Source organism: Rhopalosiphum padi, chromosome 4 (genome assembly GCF_020882245.1).
Source record: "Rhopalosiphum padi isolate XX-2018 chromosome 4, ASM2088224v1, whole genome shotgun sequence".
Taxonomy (NCBI): domain Eukaryota; kingdom Metazoa; phylum Arthropoda; class Insecta; order Hemiptera; family Aphididae; genus Rhopalosiphum; species Rhopalosiphum padi.
This window is the reverse complement of record NC_083600.1, coordinates 37,786,486-37,802,379: the sequence shown is the minus strand read 5'-3', so window position 1 is coordinate 37,802,379 and position 15,894 is coordinate 37,786,486. Positions and strand designations below refer to the sequence as shown.

The window sequence follows — 15,894 nt, the reverse complement described above, 5'->3', positions numbered from 1 at the left end:
AAACATGGCCGTACACAGAAAAATATTTTGGGTGGAGGGGGATACAAATAATCTTAGTAAGTGATGGTGTATAAAATAATGAAGAAATAATTTCTAAGTTTTCATAATGTGAGAAAATTTCGGGGGTTGAACCCAAAAAGAACCCCTAACTACGGCTTTGCCAACAGATGTTATATAAGTTAACAAACTAACAATTTACCAAGGCCAGTTTGCATCATTTTATGTGTTTGACACTACACTACGACGATTTACCGTGAATCGTATATTATATTGTTAAATTGTTCATCGATATTGATGCACGTCATCTACAATCAACCTTCGACAATTAAAAAATAAAAGTGGGTACCTAACAAAATAAAATAATGACTGCACTGGTCACGACAGATCAGTGAATAAAACAAATATGTTATTGAAACAAAAAAAAAGCATTGACATAAATCAAAATAATTCACAGTGATGAGCATATTGAATTTTAACGCTATAGCTAGGTACCTAGTATTCCAAATTCCTTGATTATCTTATTAAACGTAAGTATTGTAGACACAAAGTTCGGATACATTCCACTATATCATAGGTGCTCAAACTTATTTCATCCAATCATCCACCGCTCACTTTGAGAATCAAGAATTTTCCAACCCCCAAAATTTTTTAAGTTTGACTATCTGTAGACTGTAGTGTATCTTAAAAACAGTAGTTTTTGGGTCCTATACTACTCCCTTGAATAGTTGAATACTATCAATGCCCACTTTGAAAATGATTGCGCTATACCTATGTGTCAAGAAATACCATCGGGCTAATCAATTATTATTATCCCCATAAATAGATAGTCTTCCTCGTTTACACAGTTATGAAACTATTTTAAATAAAAACGTTGAATATAAGTGTATATTATTTTAATTACATTTCTAGTATAAATGTATAATTATTACGAGTTTTTTTGCAAACAATTTTATAATTTATTTAGGAACCTATACACGATTAAATTGATTTTATTTTTTTAAATATATTTTCTAGATAAGAGATAAAATGTAACGGATGTTGGATATTGTATGGTTGGTAGATAGGTACCTAAATGAAAAGTGTGAAACGGGTCTGTTTCATATAAAATTTGTTTGGTGCTTAAGCCCCTTTTATATTTTTTGGATGATTTGCTCCAATTTAAAATAAAGTAAATATGTAGATACCTACCTATGTATTTAATGCAATACCAACATACAATACGGAGATATTAGGTACGATGTAATTACCTATTGTTCTATGTTATTCCAAAACCTAAAAAATACAGTCATTTAGGTACTATTGTTATAATAAACAATCATACATTTATTGATTAATATAATTTTTATAAATTAATTTTAAAATGTATTATTAAATTCCTGTTATCTAATTATATAATACAATACCGGTGTAGTTATTGATTATTGAGTACCTAGGTACAGATTTTTAGCAGGGAAAAATTAAAAAGAGTAATTGAAATCAGAACAAGTGCTTTCCTACCTATAATGTTTTTGTAGGTACTCAACTATGATGGAAAAAATTTCTTAAACAGTTTTTAAATTTTGAGAGAAATAACTAAACAATGAAAAAAATTGAATAACAAGTCAAAAAAATGTGTTGGCGATTGTTCATTATTATTGTAACACAAGAAACACTAACAAAATATTCGTATGATATACAAGAATTAAACCATATTATGTAAGCTCCAAAATAATTGAAAAACGCTTAAACTTTTATCCAATTTTAACAAATCAAATTTAATTAATAAATTAAATTACGATGATGTACCTAATCATTGTAATCAATGTATTTGCCTATCAAAAAGCTTGACGAAAGCGTCTTTAATTCAAGAAATATTTATAATTCCAAGTAATATGTAATTTATATTTCTGCATTTTGCTTTTTGATCATTTGCTGTTTTTACTTGTTTATCTAAATTTAATATTATAGTATTATTATTTATTGTATTAATTTACTTTCAGGTAAGGGCGAGGGGGAAAAGGTAAAAATTATTAAAATCTAGAGCGTCATGTCTCTAAACATGCCTCTGTCTAGAGAAGTCAAAACACTCAAAACCGCCATTACTTCAAACTGTTTACGAAAGGATCCCAGTAATGAAAAAACACCCAGTGTCCCAGTAAGAATAAAAACTAGGCGGAGAGACGCGGTCGAGTAAGATTTGAATGATCTACGAGGATTGAGGAGGGTTGGATTAGAAATCAATAGATATAGTGCGGTAGCTAGCACGAGTCCTGAATGTATAAATAAGGATTTGTCCTAAACCCATATACATATATATATAGGTATATATATATATATATAAATATATATTACTGTAAAGTTCGCAATTGGTGAATGCTGACAGTTACCGGTTAATGTCGTCGTACACCAAAGTCATTGGCGAATGTTAGACATATAGATTAAATTTGTATTGTTAGTAGGTTGTAGGTATATTGATCATCTCGAAAAGATAAATGCTACAATATATATATATCAGAATTTTTAGTTTGTCTAACTTGTACATATGTGACGCATTTTTTTAGTAAAAAACTTTACTTGTTTATAAAAAATGTATTTACCAATATTATTACCAATATCGTTTTTATTATTTTTTCATCAGCACCACTGATTAATACTTAAGTAAAATTTGTAATCTATAATTTGTAAATCTGAGCGAGTAATAGGTTCTGAAGAATAATATCAACGAAATAATAAGTACTATTTTTTGTCAAATTGTCAGTAGATGACCATATAATATAATATCATATATAATTATTAATATTAGGCATATATAAAATATAATATATTGCGTATAGGTAGGTACCTAGGTAGGTAATTGATAAAACAATGTTAATCCGAACAAAATATAAATATCATTATTAAATCGGGGTTTTATATAACATAGTAATTTCAGACTGTCTATAAGATTTACCGTTCACATCTTCGTCATATGCGTTGGTACGAATACCATATTATATATATACAATATACACATATATATATATATATATATATTATCGTGTATATAATATTTTTATATAATAACTAATAATAAACGTATTTTATCAAAGTGAATATAATTTTTTTTTTTTTAAAAAAAAGAACAGTATAATAATATATATAATAATATAATAAACTCTCGTAAAACTAAACAAAAATCTCTACCACTACTATATATCAATTATTCTAAATAATAATCGTTTTGATTGTCGAATAATAACAATAAAAATAACATTACAAACATTTAGTACAGGTGTAAATCAAAATCAACGAAAAAATGGTACCTCGAAAGCTACCGAATAACAACATTATCTAATAATAATAATAATAATAATATATACGTAGGTAGGTAGTCTAATTTTATTTTGATTAAATATTTATTTATTACACACAGAGCCATTTGAGTTAACGTTTGCAAAAACAGCGAGGTTCATATTATTATATTAAAATAATATCATCCCCAGTATTTTTGTAACTCGATGTTTGAACGATTTTATTTATTATATACGTATATATATTTATATACAAACGGGAAGTGCTTTAGAAAAAAAAACAATATAAATTATGTAAATAATATGTATGTACATTCAAATGTCACTTAGAAGATGTTAGTTAAGGTGGACAGAGGTTTAAAGAACAAAATTAAATCACAGTAATAGCTCGATAAAATAGTAACAACAGTGGTATTGGTGTTCATAAGTTCACGACGAAAAGAATCGTAATCAAGGCTTAAATCTAAAATTTCGAATAAGGCGATTATTTTAAATATATTTAAATACATAGATAATAATAATAATAATAATAATAATAATAATTGTTACCTACTATAAACAATACGAACTCAATAACATTTGTATAATATAATAATAAAATTTAAAAATAGAATAGCCTAAGGTTTTCAAAAAATAGTATATATATATTGTAGTAGTAATAATAATAATAATAATATGTACCGATGATTATAATAATCATTATTGACAAATACTAGAACAAATAATTATTTAAATAAAGAATTTAAAGTACATTATTTTCCTCACAGTGCTCTAATGTAGTTGCTAGTAACTTTTCATTAAGTGCAAAAAAAAACAATAACAATATTATAATTAAAAAACGGAATCGTGTGGACATACACATTTTCTTGTTTAATTTTTGTTTCAGTTTCGTTTTTCTTCAAGGGAATGTGTCATGGTCATACATGTATGTGTTATTGGATCGTCTCTGTCTTACAAACGTATATAACATAACAAATCGTATATGTTAAGAATAATCCATTTTCCAGCTTAGAGTTTGTTTTATTTTCGATTCGAGTTATGAGCATTTTTTTTTTTAATTATCTAAACTTAATAATAATTTTTAAAATACTCGCGTAGTCGCGTGACTTGTTTAAAATTTTAATTTTAATAAAAAATAAGAACTTACGTGATGCCTTGGATAATATTTTTTACTTTCAAATTTGTTCGAAGATCGATTTGTCCTATATATATTAAGACTTTCAACGTTGAAATGGACTATTCTGTACGTAATATTTGCCATGTTGTGCGTTATTGTAAGACGGATGCACAATAGGTCATGTATAGTCGTTGGGATTTCCGTCTCATGTCAAACGGTAAGTATATTAAAATATGATAATAATAATAATAATAATAACGTCGTGGATGACAGACAATCGTAAAAGTTTATTAAAGTCAGTCTTTGGTCGTAACATTTTTCTCTCTCTCGGTCTTTCGAGTGGTTTCGTTTCTTTGCCGCCAAATCGAAAATGGCCGTCTGGTGTGTGGGTTAGGTCGAGATGCGCCGAGAGGAGTGACAGCACTGCAGTCAGAAGACGAAGTGGAGTTTCGGACGATTCGAATAACATGACCGAAAAAAACGGTCGTCGACTATCGTGTATATACACTATATCGTTGACTATGATGGTTATAATAATCATATAATATTAATATCTGTCTTTTTTAATTTATGTTTAAAAGAATATTATGCATATTTCATCGTTCGACGTCGATATCGCGACAGTAGGTCTGGCAATTTGGGATTTATCATCGGCTATACACAATACCTACGTATTATTATTATTATTATTATGATATTATCGCATAGTTTGGGGGCGGACGTGATTATATTATTATAGTGGCGCGAGTTATTCGTCAACACCGGAAGCGGCTAAAATATCGCTGTCTGCATATTATCATCATCGTCGTCATCGCCGTCGTCATGATCGTCATCACGCCTTTTTCGGTGGCTCTGAAACACTCGGCCGTTTCGCGTCCGACCAAAACGACATTTTTGACGGAGACGGGCACGGCGGGTTAGTGTCGTATTATAGTTGTACCGCACAGGTGTTTTTCTAACGTCATTATTCGATCGCCTCCGGGAGCGAGATAGTTTTTTCGAGTTCGAAACGAGAAAAACGCAAACTGTTTTCATACACTCGTCGTCAGCGCCCGCAGTGTTGTTATTTCGTCGTCGTGCCCCGAGCCGTCGTACGCGGTTGACGCGGTTGTTATTGCGCGGGCGAAGAAGAATATTATATAATTTATAAAGAAATATAAGCTACGGCACAGGTCGTCGGCGGGGACGGGAAGACGGAAAATCGCCGGAGGCACCGAGTCTCCGCGGTACGCGCGGCGGCACAAAGACAGCGCGCGAGTGCCGGAGACCCCCTCAAGACAGTAAAGGAGAGAAGACGAACGCGCACGCCAAACGATGTTTACCCCATCACGAGATGAACCACTCGCTCGATAATAATAATAATAATAATTTTATTATTATAACGATATTCCCGTCATAACGGTGCCTATAACGACGTTTTGGTCGGTTTGTCGGACGCGTTTCGCGCATTCATCATTATTATACTGCATATCGATCGTATAGTTGTCCTGTTATTAATATTATTATTATCGTAATTAAATCTGTTGAAACTGCGGTCGAAGGGCCCGGCATCCCTCGGCCGTACCAAATTTTCCGCCGGTCGTGCGGACGTGAAACGATAGTTGGCTGTTCCGCCGGCGAAAACAGTTACATATTATATCGATTTGGAGTCGTCAGATCGCGTTCAAAAATCGAGAGTATAGGCCGTCGTCGCCGTGTATAATACGAAGAAGAGCGGGTTGCTACGACATCAATCCAGAATTCCAACAAATCGCCGCACACGAAATGTTCGCGGAAGTCGCGTGACGAGAAAAACTTAGAACATTTTGACAGGACGTTTTGCAAACAGAAATATTATGTAAGTACATCGGGGATGGGCCTCGTATTTAAGATGTATTTTTTTTTTTTAATTTAAAAAAACCAATTAATAATTTATGCAAATGAGTTCTGACAACGAAGATATATTATTATCATGTCAAGTGATACGCTTATTATAGCTGTATATATCGAGTTAAATAATAATAACGAAGTATTTTACTTCTAATGTATAGATATACCTATAGGTTAGCGTGCAATGCGGTTTTACTATTATTACAATAATTATTTAAAAAATAAAAAAAAACGAATTCAGTAACTTTTCGAATTATACAATTGAATTTCCTTTGTTTATTTTGTGTATCTAGACTTTAGGATGAAAACATCGATTTGACTGTAGTAGATAATATTATTTTGTCGCGTTAAGATATTGTTTTTTTTTTCATGTATCTATTGCCCATCTGATCTACGTACGCGAGTCCAAACGCGTAATTAAAATACTGTACCAAAACGAAGACGCGCGTTAAGGTGTGTAATACGTTATTGTATACCTAATAAACATTGTATTATTTTTGGTCACGAACCGTCGTATTTCGTCGTTGTGGTTTTCGTGTATAGTGACGGGGGCGTGACCGCGCCAAATGTAATAATTCGGTTTCAAGAAAACTCGCGGGACGTGTGTGCTTCGTCGTCGCGACGAATATAATGCACTAAAGCGTTAAATGGGGAAAAAAAATAAAGTAACCGTTCAAACGTGTAATGCGATAAACGCATCCGAAAAGGAGTATGTGTATGTGTATGTATATATATATATATATATAAACCTATGTAGGAGGTGTATGGTAAATGGTAAAAAAGTCCGGGGAAACGAAGTCCTAGAAAAAAATAATTTTAAAATAATATTATTTATTAGGTATTAAAATATATAAAAAAAAATAATTAATTATGCATTAATTATTATCATTATTTTAAAATTACTTATATTATATTAAATTATTATGGCTATATTATATACTGACTACTGAGTACTTACATACATATTATAAGTTAATTATGTCACATATAATTTACCATTATCGTTACTACTCCTTACTGACCCTACTCCTTTTTTCGTAAACAATGTGATATATTTTGTAATATCAGTTATATTATAAATATAGGTATTTACCTCTGTTGGTAGTTAATATACCAGGACATTTTTTCGAAGACTTCTGGGAACATTTCCATCTTAATGTTTTTATTAATTTATGCTGGATTGTATATGCAAATTCACCAAAAATAATTTTTTTACCATCTTTTATTAATTTTATACTATCTATTGTTATAGAAATTATGTATTAAAGTATATTATACACTATTACTGTTAACACTGCTATGGCACGAGGTTGATTACTAGTGCTATATATCGTAGGTACACTAGATAAGTAGTAATGTTACTTGTTAGTTTTATATGGAAATAGTAAATACCCCTTCCTATAGGCCCTAATTGAGAAATCATTGTGTATAACTTGTCTCTATAGTAAGTACATTTGACTATTTGAGTATACAGAGCGAAAACAATTTTGAAAAAAATAACTAAGCTCAATAAAACATTTTTGTTTAATAATTTTTTTAAGAACTAATTTTATTTTAATTTAATAATTAATTTATATTTAAATAATTTTTTCTCGGACTTTTTTCCGTTTTTCTGGACTTTTTTCCTAATATCAGGTGTATACGACTTCTGCGGAGAGGGTTTAGAGAGCGAGTAGGTATGGGAAAAACGTATACGTTGGCGTGAAATACGATTTTTTTTTCTAATTGACTTGTAGTGTGCTTTTTATATTTTATATTATATATTTTTTCTTATTTTTATCGATTCCGCGGAGACTATCAAAAACGACGTACGCGTCAACGGATAGTGAATAAAAATATGATCAATTAATAACAATAATAATTATAATGATAATAATAATAATAATTATATAAATTTAAAATGTAGAATTTAGTGATAGTGTTTGATGTTAGTTTTAGTCGACTAATTCAGACTCAACCGCCGTCTAAACCGATGTTTCCGTTTGGTCTGCAATGTCTGCAAACGATACGAACTGAGCTTGGCCTGAAACAAATAATTTTGTTTTACGAAATAGATTAATATATATTAACATGGTACACAATATTAATAATAGACGTGATAAATGGTTGTCGGTTTTTCTTCTTAGTAATAATTATACGTGGTTCTTTAAAGGGAGAGGAGAGGGGTTAGTCTTATAGATACTCTCACTAAAGTTTTGTATTGACATTTTCGTATAAATACTGTAATATCGTCGGTTAGTTTGAAATAGCCTGGATTCGTTGATCTGTTCTTGGAATGCGAACACATTTTGATCGTTTCTGGGAATGAACTAACGTTGAGAACGTTTAATTCGTATTAATACGATTTTGTTATCAAATTTATTTTAATAATTTAAATAATTTAATTAATTTCATACAAGGGGGTATTAAAATGATACCAGTGATACCCCTGTATCATTCCGTGTTTCAGCTATTTACTTTACACAGCTTATTGCTGCATTTAGAATTTTAATTATATGTGTTAAAATAATAATAATACAAGAATCATATTCAAAATAATTATGAAATATAATATTTCTCACTTTTTGACACCAAAAGTCAAAACGTAGTTATACTACGATATCAGTAAGTTCCATCAGCCATAATTTCTATTTATAAAAATATTCCTATAACGTTTTCCATGCGACTGCACAAGTATAAATATTAATTAGAACCATCAGTGCAGTATATTACAACACGAATTCCATATTAGGTATATAATATAATGGTGCAGTGACGCAGTGTACATTATAATATCAGCTATACGAGTGAAGAGAAATGACACCATTAGCTTTGACGGTCGCAAATTATATTATAATAATATTGATAAGTGATAACATATTCCATTTCATATTATCGTACACCAGTGAAGCGCAGTTGCCAATTACACCCGTGGGGCGTGGTGTCAGTGTCCGCGCGTACGGCAAATTAATTAAACATAATAGATGGAAAACGCTATAACTCTATACTATACGCATAACAGTTATATTATATATTAAATTATTAACCATTGAACAATATTAAAATATTACTTCATGATTAATAATTATCAATTACACTATTTATGTAAATACAGGTTACTCAATAGAAATTACAATACGTTTAGATATTTCCTGTATTCCCACTGCATACCGTTTAAATCAAACTGATGTTTTTCACGTCAAGTAAGTTTTAATTTATAAAATTAAGTTTCAAATACGATTTTTAACCGTAAATCTTATAAGTACTTACTTAAAATACAAAACCTAAGGAATATGATTAATCAATAACCCGGACAACTCAATGTATACCTAGTTTATATACGCGCGAAACGGGTTACTACTTTTATCCCTTACGGCCTTACGTCCCCAAAACGGAATTCTAATATATTAATAATATATTATGTAGGTTGACACGTCTGGAACACGACGTGTGTCCAAAACTGTCTTGTGATTTAAGGAGTCTTAACCGCATAAACCGCGGAAGAGGTGACTGCGTCCTAATATTTATAGAGGTTGAGGTACCTACGCATCTAATAATATAACATCGTAATCGACAATTGTGCGTAGGCAATACAATAAATTATAACAAACCCGAAGAAAAGTCATTACAGCGTGACAGATTTGGTTTTTACGTTGAAACGCGTCCGTTTCCCCGATATACACATATTTTGTTCAACGGTATTGCCGAGTCGACCGTGTATACGTATTAATATGTCCATAACGACCATAATAACACACCGGTGGCGTGTACACACGGGGCACTGTTATCAGAGTTTATTGAAGGGAATATTATACCTACACGATTTGTCCCGTACGGTTAAACGAGCAGGAATCGTCGGGAGACCATTATTATTGTGCAGCGTGCTCTTCCGATGGTGTTTAATGTTCGCGCAAACTTTTTCAGGCAGTGCGACGGGGATCGAAAAGAGTAGATTACTTTCGCATAATAGTCGTGAAGCGAGAACAACATCACGTTAATGGCACGTCCATAATGTTATGCGGGATATTGGTCGTAAAAAAAAATATATGAATTAATATAAAATAATATATGTATACTCATATAATATGGTTTTATTGGGATTTTCATATGAAATCTATGATAATTAATTCGGTCATTTTAAACCCGTCGTAGGTCACGTTTATTTTTTATACTTCATTGGTCTGCATATGATGGTGAGAAATTTTCTTAGTTATAAAAACATACACATGTAGGTGCTATTCATGTATAGGTATACATATTTATCGTGTCAATAACGTGTTATAACATATTGTTATAAAAAAATGAATATTTAAGCTTTAATATTATTATTATTAGTGTTTAATACAATAAATTGATACAATAGGCAGTGGTATCAAAGAAAAAATATTAATGTGATAAAATTTCTCATCATACTACCAACGACAGGTTAATGACATTTTCAGAAAGTTTTAAATTACTTAACTATATTTAAATATCGACTATAAACAATTTACAAGTAGTCCTCACATTAGCACTGTAAAATTGTTGGTTGTTATCGTAATTAATAAATATTAATATTAATAATTAAAAAAAAATGTTTTGTGTGAAAATGAACCCGTAGGCGTAACTATTCCTTTAAGTTAGATTAAAATCTACTATATCATATCCGAACTTCCGCCCAAGCAAACTAAGTACTAACTAGGTAGCTGCCTAGAGAGTAGGGATCCTTAAACCGGGTTAGCTAAACCGACGCACTGGTCAAGTACCAAAAAAAAAAAGTCACAAAATGGGTCAACATGGAGAAATATTTCGTGTATAGAATATTATTTAATTATTATTATTTTTTTAAGGATTTGATAGAAATAGGCTTTTAAGAATATTATTATGAGCCTAATATGAGGTAGGTAGGTATAGTAACTTGGAAATTAATATTATGTTACACTATATTGTTATTTATAAAATGATATAGCAGTGTATCGGAACCGTATTTTATACATTTTTAAAAGCAAATTAAAAACATTTTTTTATAAATATCTTTTTAAAAGGCCCTTCTTTAGTAGCTGCCTTGGGGGCCTGAGACCCTTAAGTTCGGCACTGACTACATGAGCTAAAATAATATATAAGAAACCAAGTGCATGCACACGTGATAAAGATAACAATATTTAGTGATTTAGTTATTTATAGATGAATTGTTATTTTTTTATATCATTAGTCAAAAAAGTCAGTCAAGTTGTTCTGTTGTATAGTAGGTGTCGAGAATAAGACCATATTGCGCTTATTGTTGTCGAATTGAACTATGGAATAGAAGCGAGAATTGTTCGAACTGCACTCATAATATAACAAAAACACTAAAAAAACTATTATTAATAAAGAAATATAGGAAGAATGATTAGTATATTTTCAATATTTAAAAATAATTTTTTTATTATCATAATTACATACAAGTAAAATTTAATATTAATACAATATTTATTAATTTTTGATAATAATTAAAATCTTTGGTGACGCGCACACGGCACAGGGTAATTATTTACACTAGGTTACTTATAATATGCTATAAATTATTTTGAGAATTTTCCATACTCTATTGGGTGATGTTATAATTTAGTAATTAGCATAAAATTTCAAAAGTTCAATAATATCAAAATGTAGTTACTACACTTATTATAATATGTTCAATAAGTTATGTACCTACATGTATTTCTAAATTAGTTAAGTACGTTGTATAATAACGTTATTGACGTTATTGTAATATTAAATCGTTACTAAAAAAAAAAAAAACTACAACATAACAAATAATATAGTCTTCTATATCGTGTATAAATTTGTGTTACTCAACTTTACAACAGTGTAGGTATAGCTAATTAAGTGGTGCTTTTTCGTGCATTACAGTTTTAACATACAATTCGTGGACGTCTTCTTAATTCATTATAATAATATGCGTCGCAGCCGAATGTATATATATTTTTTTTGACGGATACATAACGTAACCTGTTTGATGCATAATTGATTTTACTATTTTAGAGAATACCCGAGAGGGATTGACCATCGAGACTTTGAAATATAGTTAGACAAAAAAAAAAATCCCCGATCAAATCATACTAATGCAGACTTAACGGCTAATGTGTACCTATTATTTTTGCTGGATTCCAATATTCTTATTATATTACATCATCACGGTGGTAATCGATTCCGATTTATTTTTTCGGTGTATTACGCATCGTTTCGTTGGATACGACTATACGTTATGCGATGTAGTTAGCAAAAGCAAAAAAAATAAAAATAAAAATAATGCGAAAAAATTTCACGTCTACACGATGATGTTGAAGAACATTGTGCTGTACGTATAACATGATTGTTGATTATTTAAACTTTATACTATAGTTCATAGTAGTCGTACATTTCACAAGTTCGACTTTAGACGAGATCGATTTATAAAATCACGTAACTATAAAATATTGTACGCCGTTGGACGTTTTATTTTTCAGTATTTAGGCCATCGTCGATTTTCTGGATAGGATTCGCGGAGTTATGGAATGCGAAATTGTCACGAACGTAGGAATTTAATTTTGTATCGGTGAATTTTGTCCCGTATTATATATATTATATATACATATATAGTATAGGGATGCTAAAGTTTTAAACTGACGGTCATTTAATTTTTAATAACTACCAATTATTCAAGCACAACTAATTTTTGAATTAATATCTGCCGACAGTTCAAATGTGTATAGTTTAAAATTAATTTTAATTTTGGTTAAGCTTTTGTAACATCAGGCCAACACTTTATCCGATGCACCCCGCCAGTATAGTATACCTTCAACTTATCAAGGAGTGGCCGTGAGTAATTAAATAGGAAATTGGTTGGGATTGGCCGTAAAAAAATATCGGAATAGATGAGCTGTGTTTGAATCTAAAATTAATTAAAAACATTTTTGAAAAAAAAAAACAAGTAATAACGACCTTTAACGGTTGTGATGACTATAAATATACAAATGAATTAAAATTGTATTTTAAATTATTATGCGTGCGCAATTTTAAAAAAAAAAAAAGGTCGCCGAATACGATAATTAAAACGAGTTATTGGGTTTAATAAGTGAACTGTATGACGTTATTATATTATAAAGTAAGTATTTGAATTAAGTTATTTGAAACCTTTGGTAAAATGAAACGTACACTCTCCGCACTTAATGTACTTGAAAAAAAGGGTAGTATAAACAATAATTAATAAGCTTTATGCATTGAAAAAAATATTTTAATATTAGAAAAGGCTGTTGGAATTTAAAAGTTAGTATTTTTAGCATAATTTACAAGGTATGTATATCTAGAAAAATTAAAGAACTTGATGAAATTCGAAATTCATATGAAAAAATATCACAATTTTTTTAAACATACTCGTAGTAGTATCGTCTATACTTATTAGTTATTATACTAAATTTTTTTGATTTTTGATTAGTTTAAAAATCATGACAAAATGTAAAAAATGGTAAAATTCACTTCTAATCGCAAAGTATAATAAGACATATTGATTACAATATTATAACTTATAAGGCTAAATATACAATAAATATACTATTAGATTTAATTAAATGAGTTCAATTAAGTTTTTATTATTATTTTAAACCAAGGTGCGTTATTTTAGTTTTTCAATTGGGAGACATATGTTTATTGCAGAACAATTTTATAAAGCAACGCTGAACAATAATAATGCACAGCCACTTGGCCAGATGGATGGTGGTCTGCGCTGTACGCCAGGGATTTGGGATAATTGGTCAACAAATATGTAATTATTATATATTCGTATTTAATGTTTATATTTTATTAATTTTATTAGTTATACACGACGATAACAAATGGGGTGTGAATACTAAATGCATAGTTTACATGTGCGACTTTGTTTTTTCTGCTGTAATAATATATAGTTACTAGCGCTTTTAGTGAATCAATCTCTAAAAAGCGCCGCAAAACCAATAACAATAATTTCGCAATACAATTTATTCCGATAATGATACGTGTATCTGCAATTGTTTTTAAAAGCCAAAACGACAGATTTATCATGGACCCTTGGGCATACACGCACTGTCTTCATTCGCGGTGCGTATGCCGTAACGTCATTGTGTGCGCCGTATACACGTAAATAATGCCCAACGGACAGCATATTATTAAACAGCGCGAGTATACAAGACGTGTTGGTTTCTATTCGACTACGCGTACCTACAACGAAAACGTATCTTTTTGTTTTCAACGAGGGGCGTCACAGCGATTCGTTTTGTTGTTATTGTTTTTTTTATTTTTTTTGTTTTTTTTTTTTTTTATACATAATATATAAGATATATGCATTGTTCTCGACGCCCGTATTTTTACAGTCGATCTTTAAAACACAAAAGTTCAGGATAAAAGAGCTACTCACATATTTTTTGTTTTCCGTTTTTCCGAACAATAGACGGCCGTACACATACACACTTTAACGAAAAAACCGCATCGAGCTCAATGCACTCAAGACAAAATTATTTCTGACGAGGTCTATTTTAATAAGGATGTATCGCGCATGAATAATCCCTGAACACAGTTTTTCGCGCGCACGCGCGCACACACGTACATACACACACACTTGCACACGCGTGCTGCGAATATACGTTTTATTTCTTTTATTTCGTTTTTCGCTTCCGCTGACATTATTATTATATAATATTAAGACGTCGCCGTCGTGAGTTTTTTTATTTCCATCATTACGAAGTCATATAAACGCGTAGTCGACGAAAACGACGCAACTATATTATAACCTCATGCGTACTATTAGGATCTATTTTTTAATTTTTTAATTGTCCTACAGGGCTATAGATATATATATATTTTATGTTTACTCTAAGATTTAAAAAAAAACAGTCACTCATTAAGGACATTTAAATCTATAAAATTTTACTATAATAAGTCGAGGCATCGTCCATTTTCTTTTGAGTCTACGTGGTAGGATATAATAAAATTCTATAGTTTTGCAGGTCATGGTTGGGGGTTCGAGACGATCGATGAAAAAGCTGGATTAACCGTCTATCAAAACTTAAGAGAATTATATTATCTGTTATTAAAAATGCATGAATTTCATGTCAATATAAATTATATTTATTCAATTTGTCATTTTCTAAATGAGATAAATAATATAAAATAATAATAATTAAAATTATATTTTATATCTAACAAATATAAATTAATCATGTTGATTTATTTCACTTTAACTATAAAAACTATAGTTTTTCAATCAAATTATATGTACTTTAACATTGATATGCTACATCAACATCATATTAATCCTTAGCATTGTTAAATCTAATTAATATTAATGTTTATTTATTGATATTTACTTATTTTAACTCATACAATTATTCTTAAACCATTTATTAATCGTATAGAGTTCTTTTTCCCAACACTGGACTTATTAAAAACGATTTTGTTAAAACCTCTCTATAAATGATGAGAACTCCGCGTATTATATGAATAAAACTCTTAAGGTCAACGATAATAATATAGCGGGCCGCCGGTTGCCGACCACTGATCTACACAAGTTATGCCAATAACTGGCGTAATACTATACTCATCAGTCATCATATTTAGTTGATTTTGTAAACACATACAAAGCCGCGGTCCTGTTTATAGGTAAGTAACTAAATTAAATAATTTTTGCAG

General features: G+C 30.2%; 1 protein-coding gene across 5 annotated transcripts in view; it reads right to left on the bottom strand.

The window, feature by feature from the left end:
• Positions 1-8,100: 8,100 nt before the first annotated feature.
• The window catches only part of LOC132930863 (eye-specific diacylglycerol kinase-like), a 148,250-nt gene continuing 140,456 nt past the window's right edge, over positions 8,101-15,894 (bottom strand). For all 5 annotated transcript variants that reach the window (XM_060996949.1, XM_060996948.1, XM_060996950.1 and 2 more), the window contains one exon: positions 8,101-8,278. Coding sequence is in view for 4 of the 5 variants with exons in the window: in XM_060996948.1 (XP_060852931.1) it covers positions 8,220-8,278 (59 nt within the window). In the remaining variant the exon portion in view is untranslated. The remainder of the gene's footprint in view (positions 8,279-15,894) is intronic.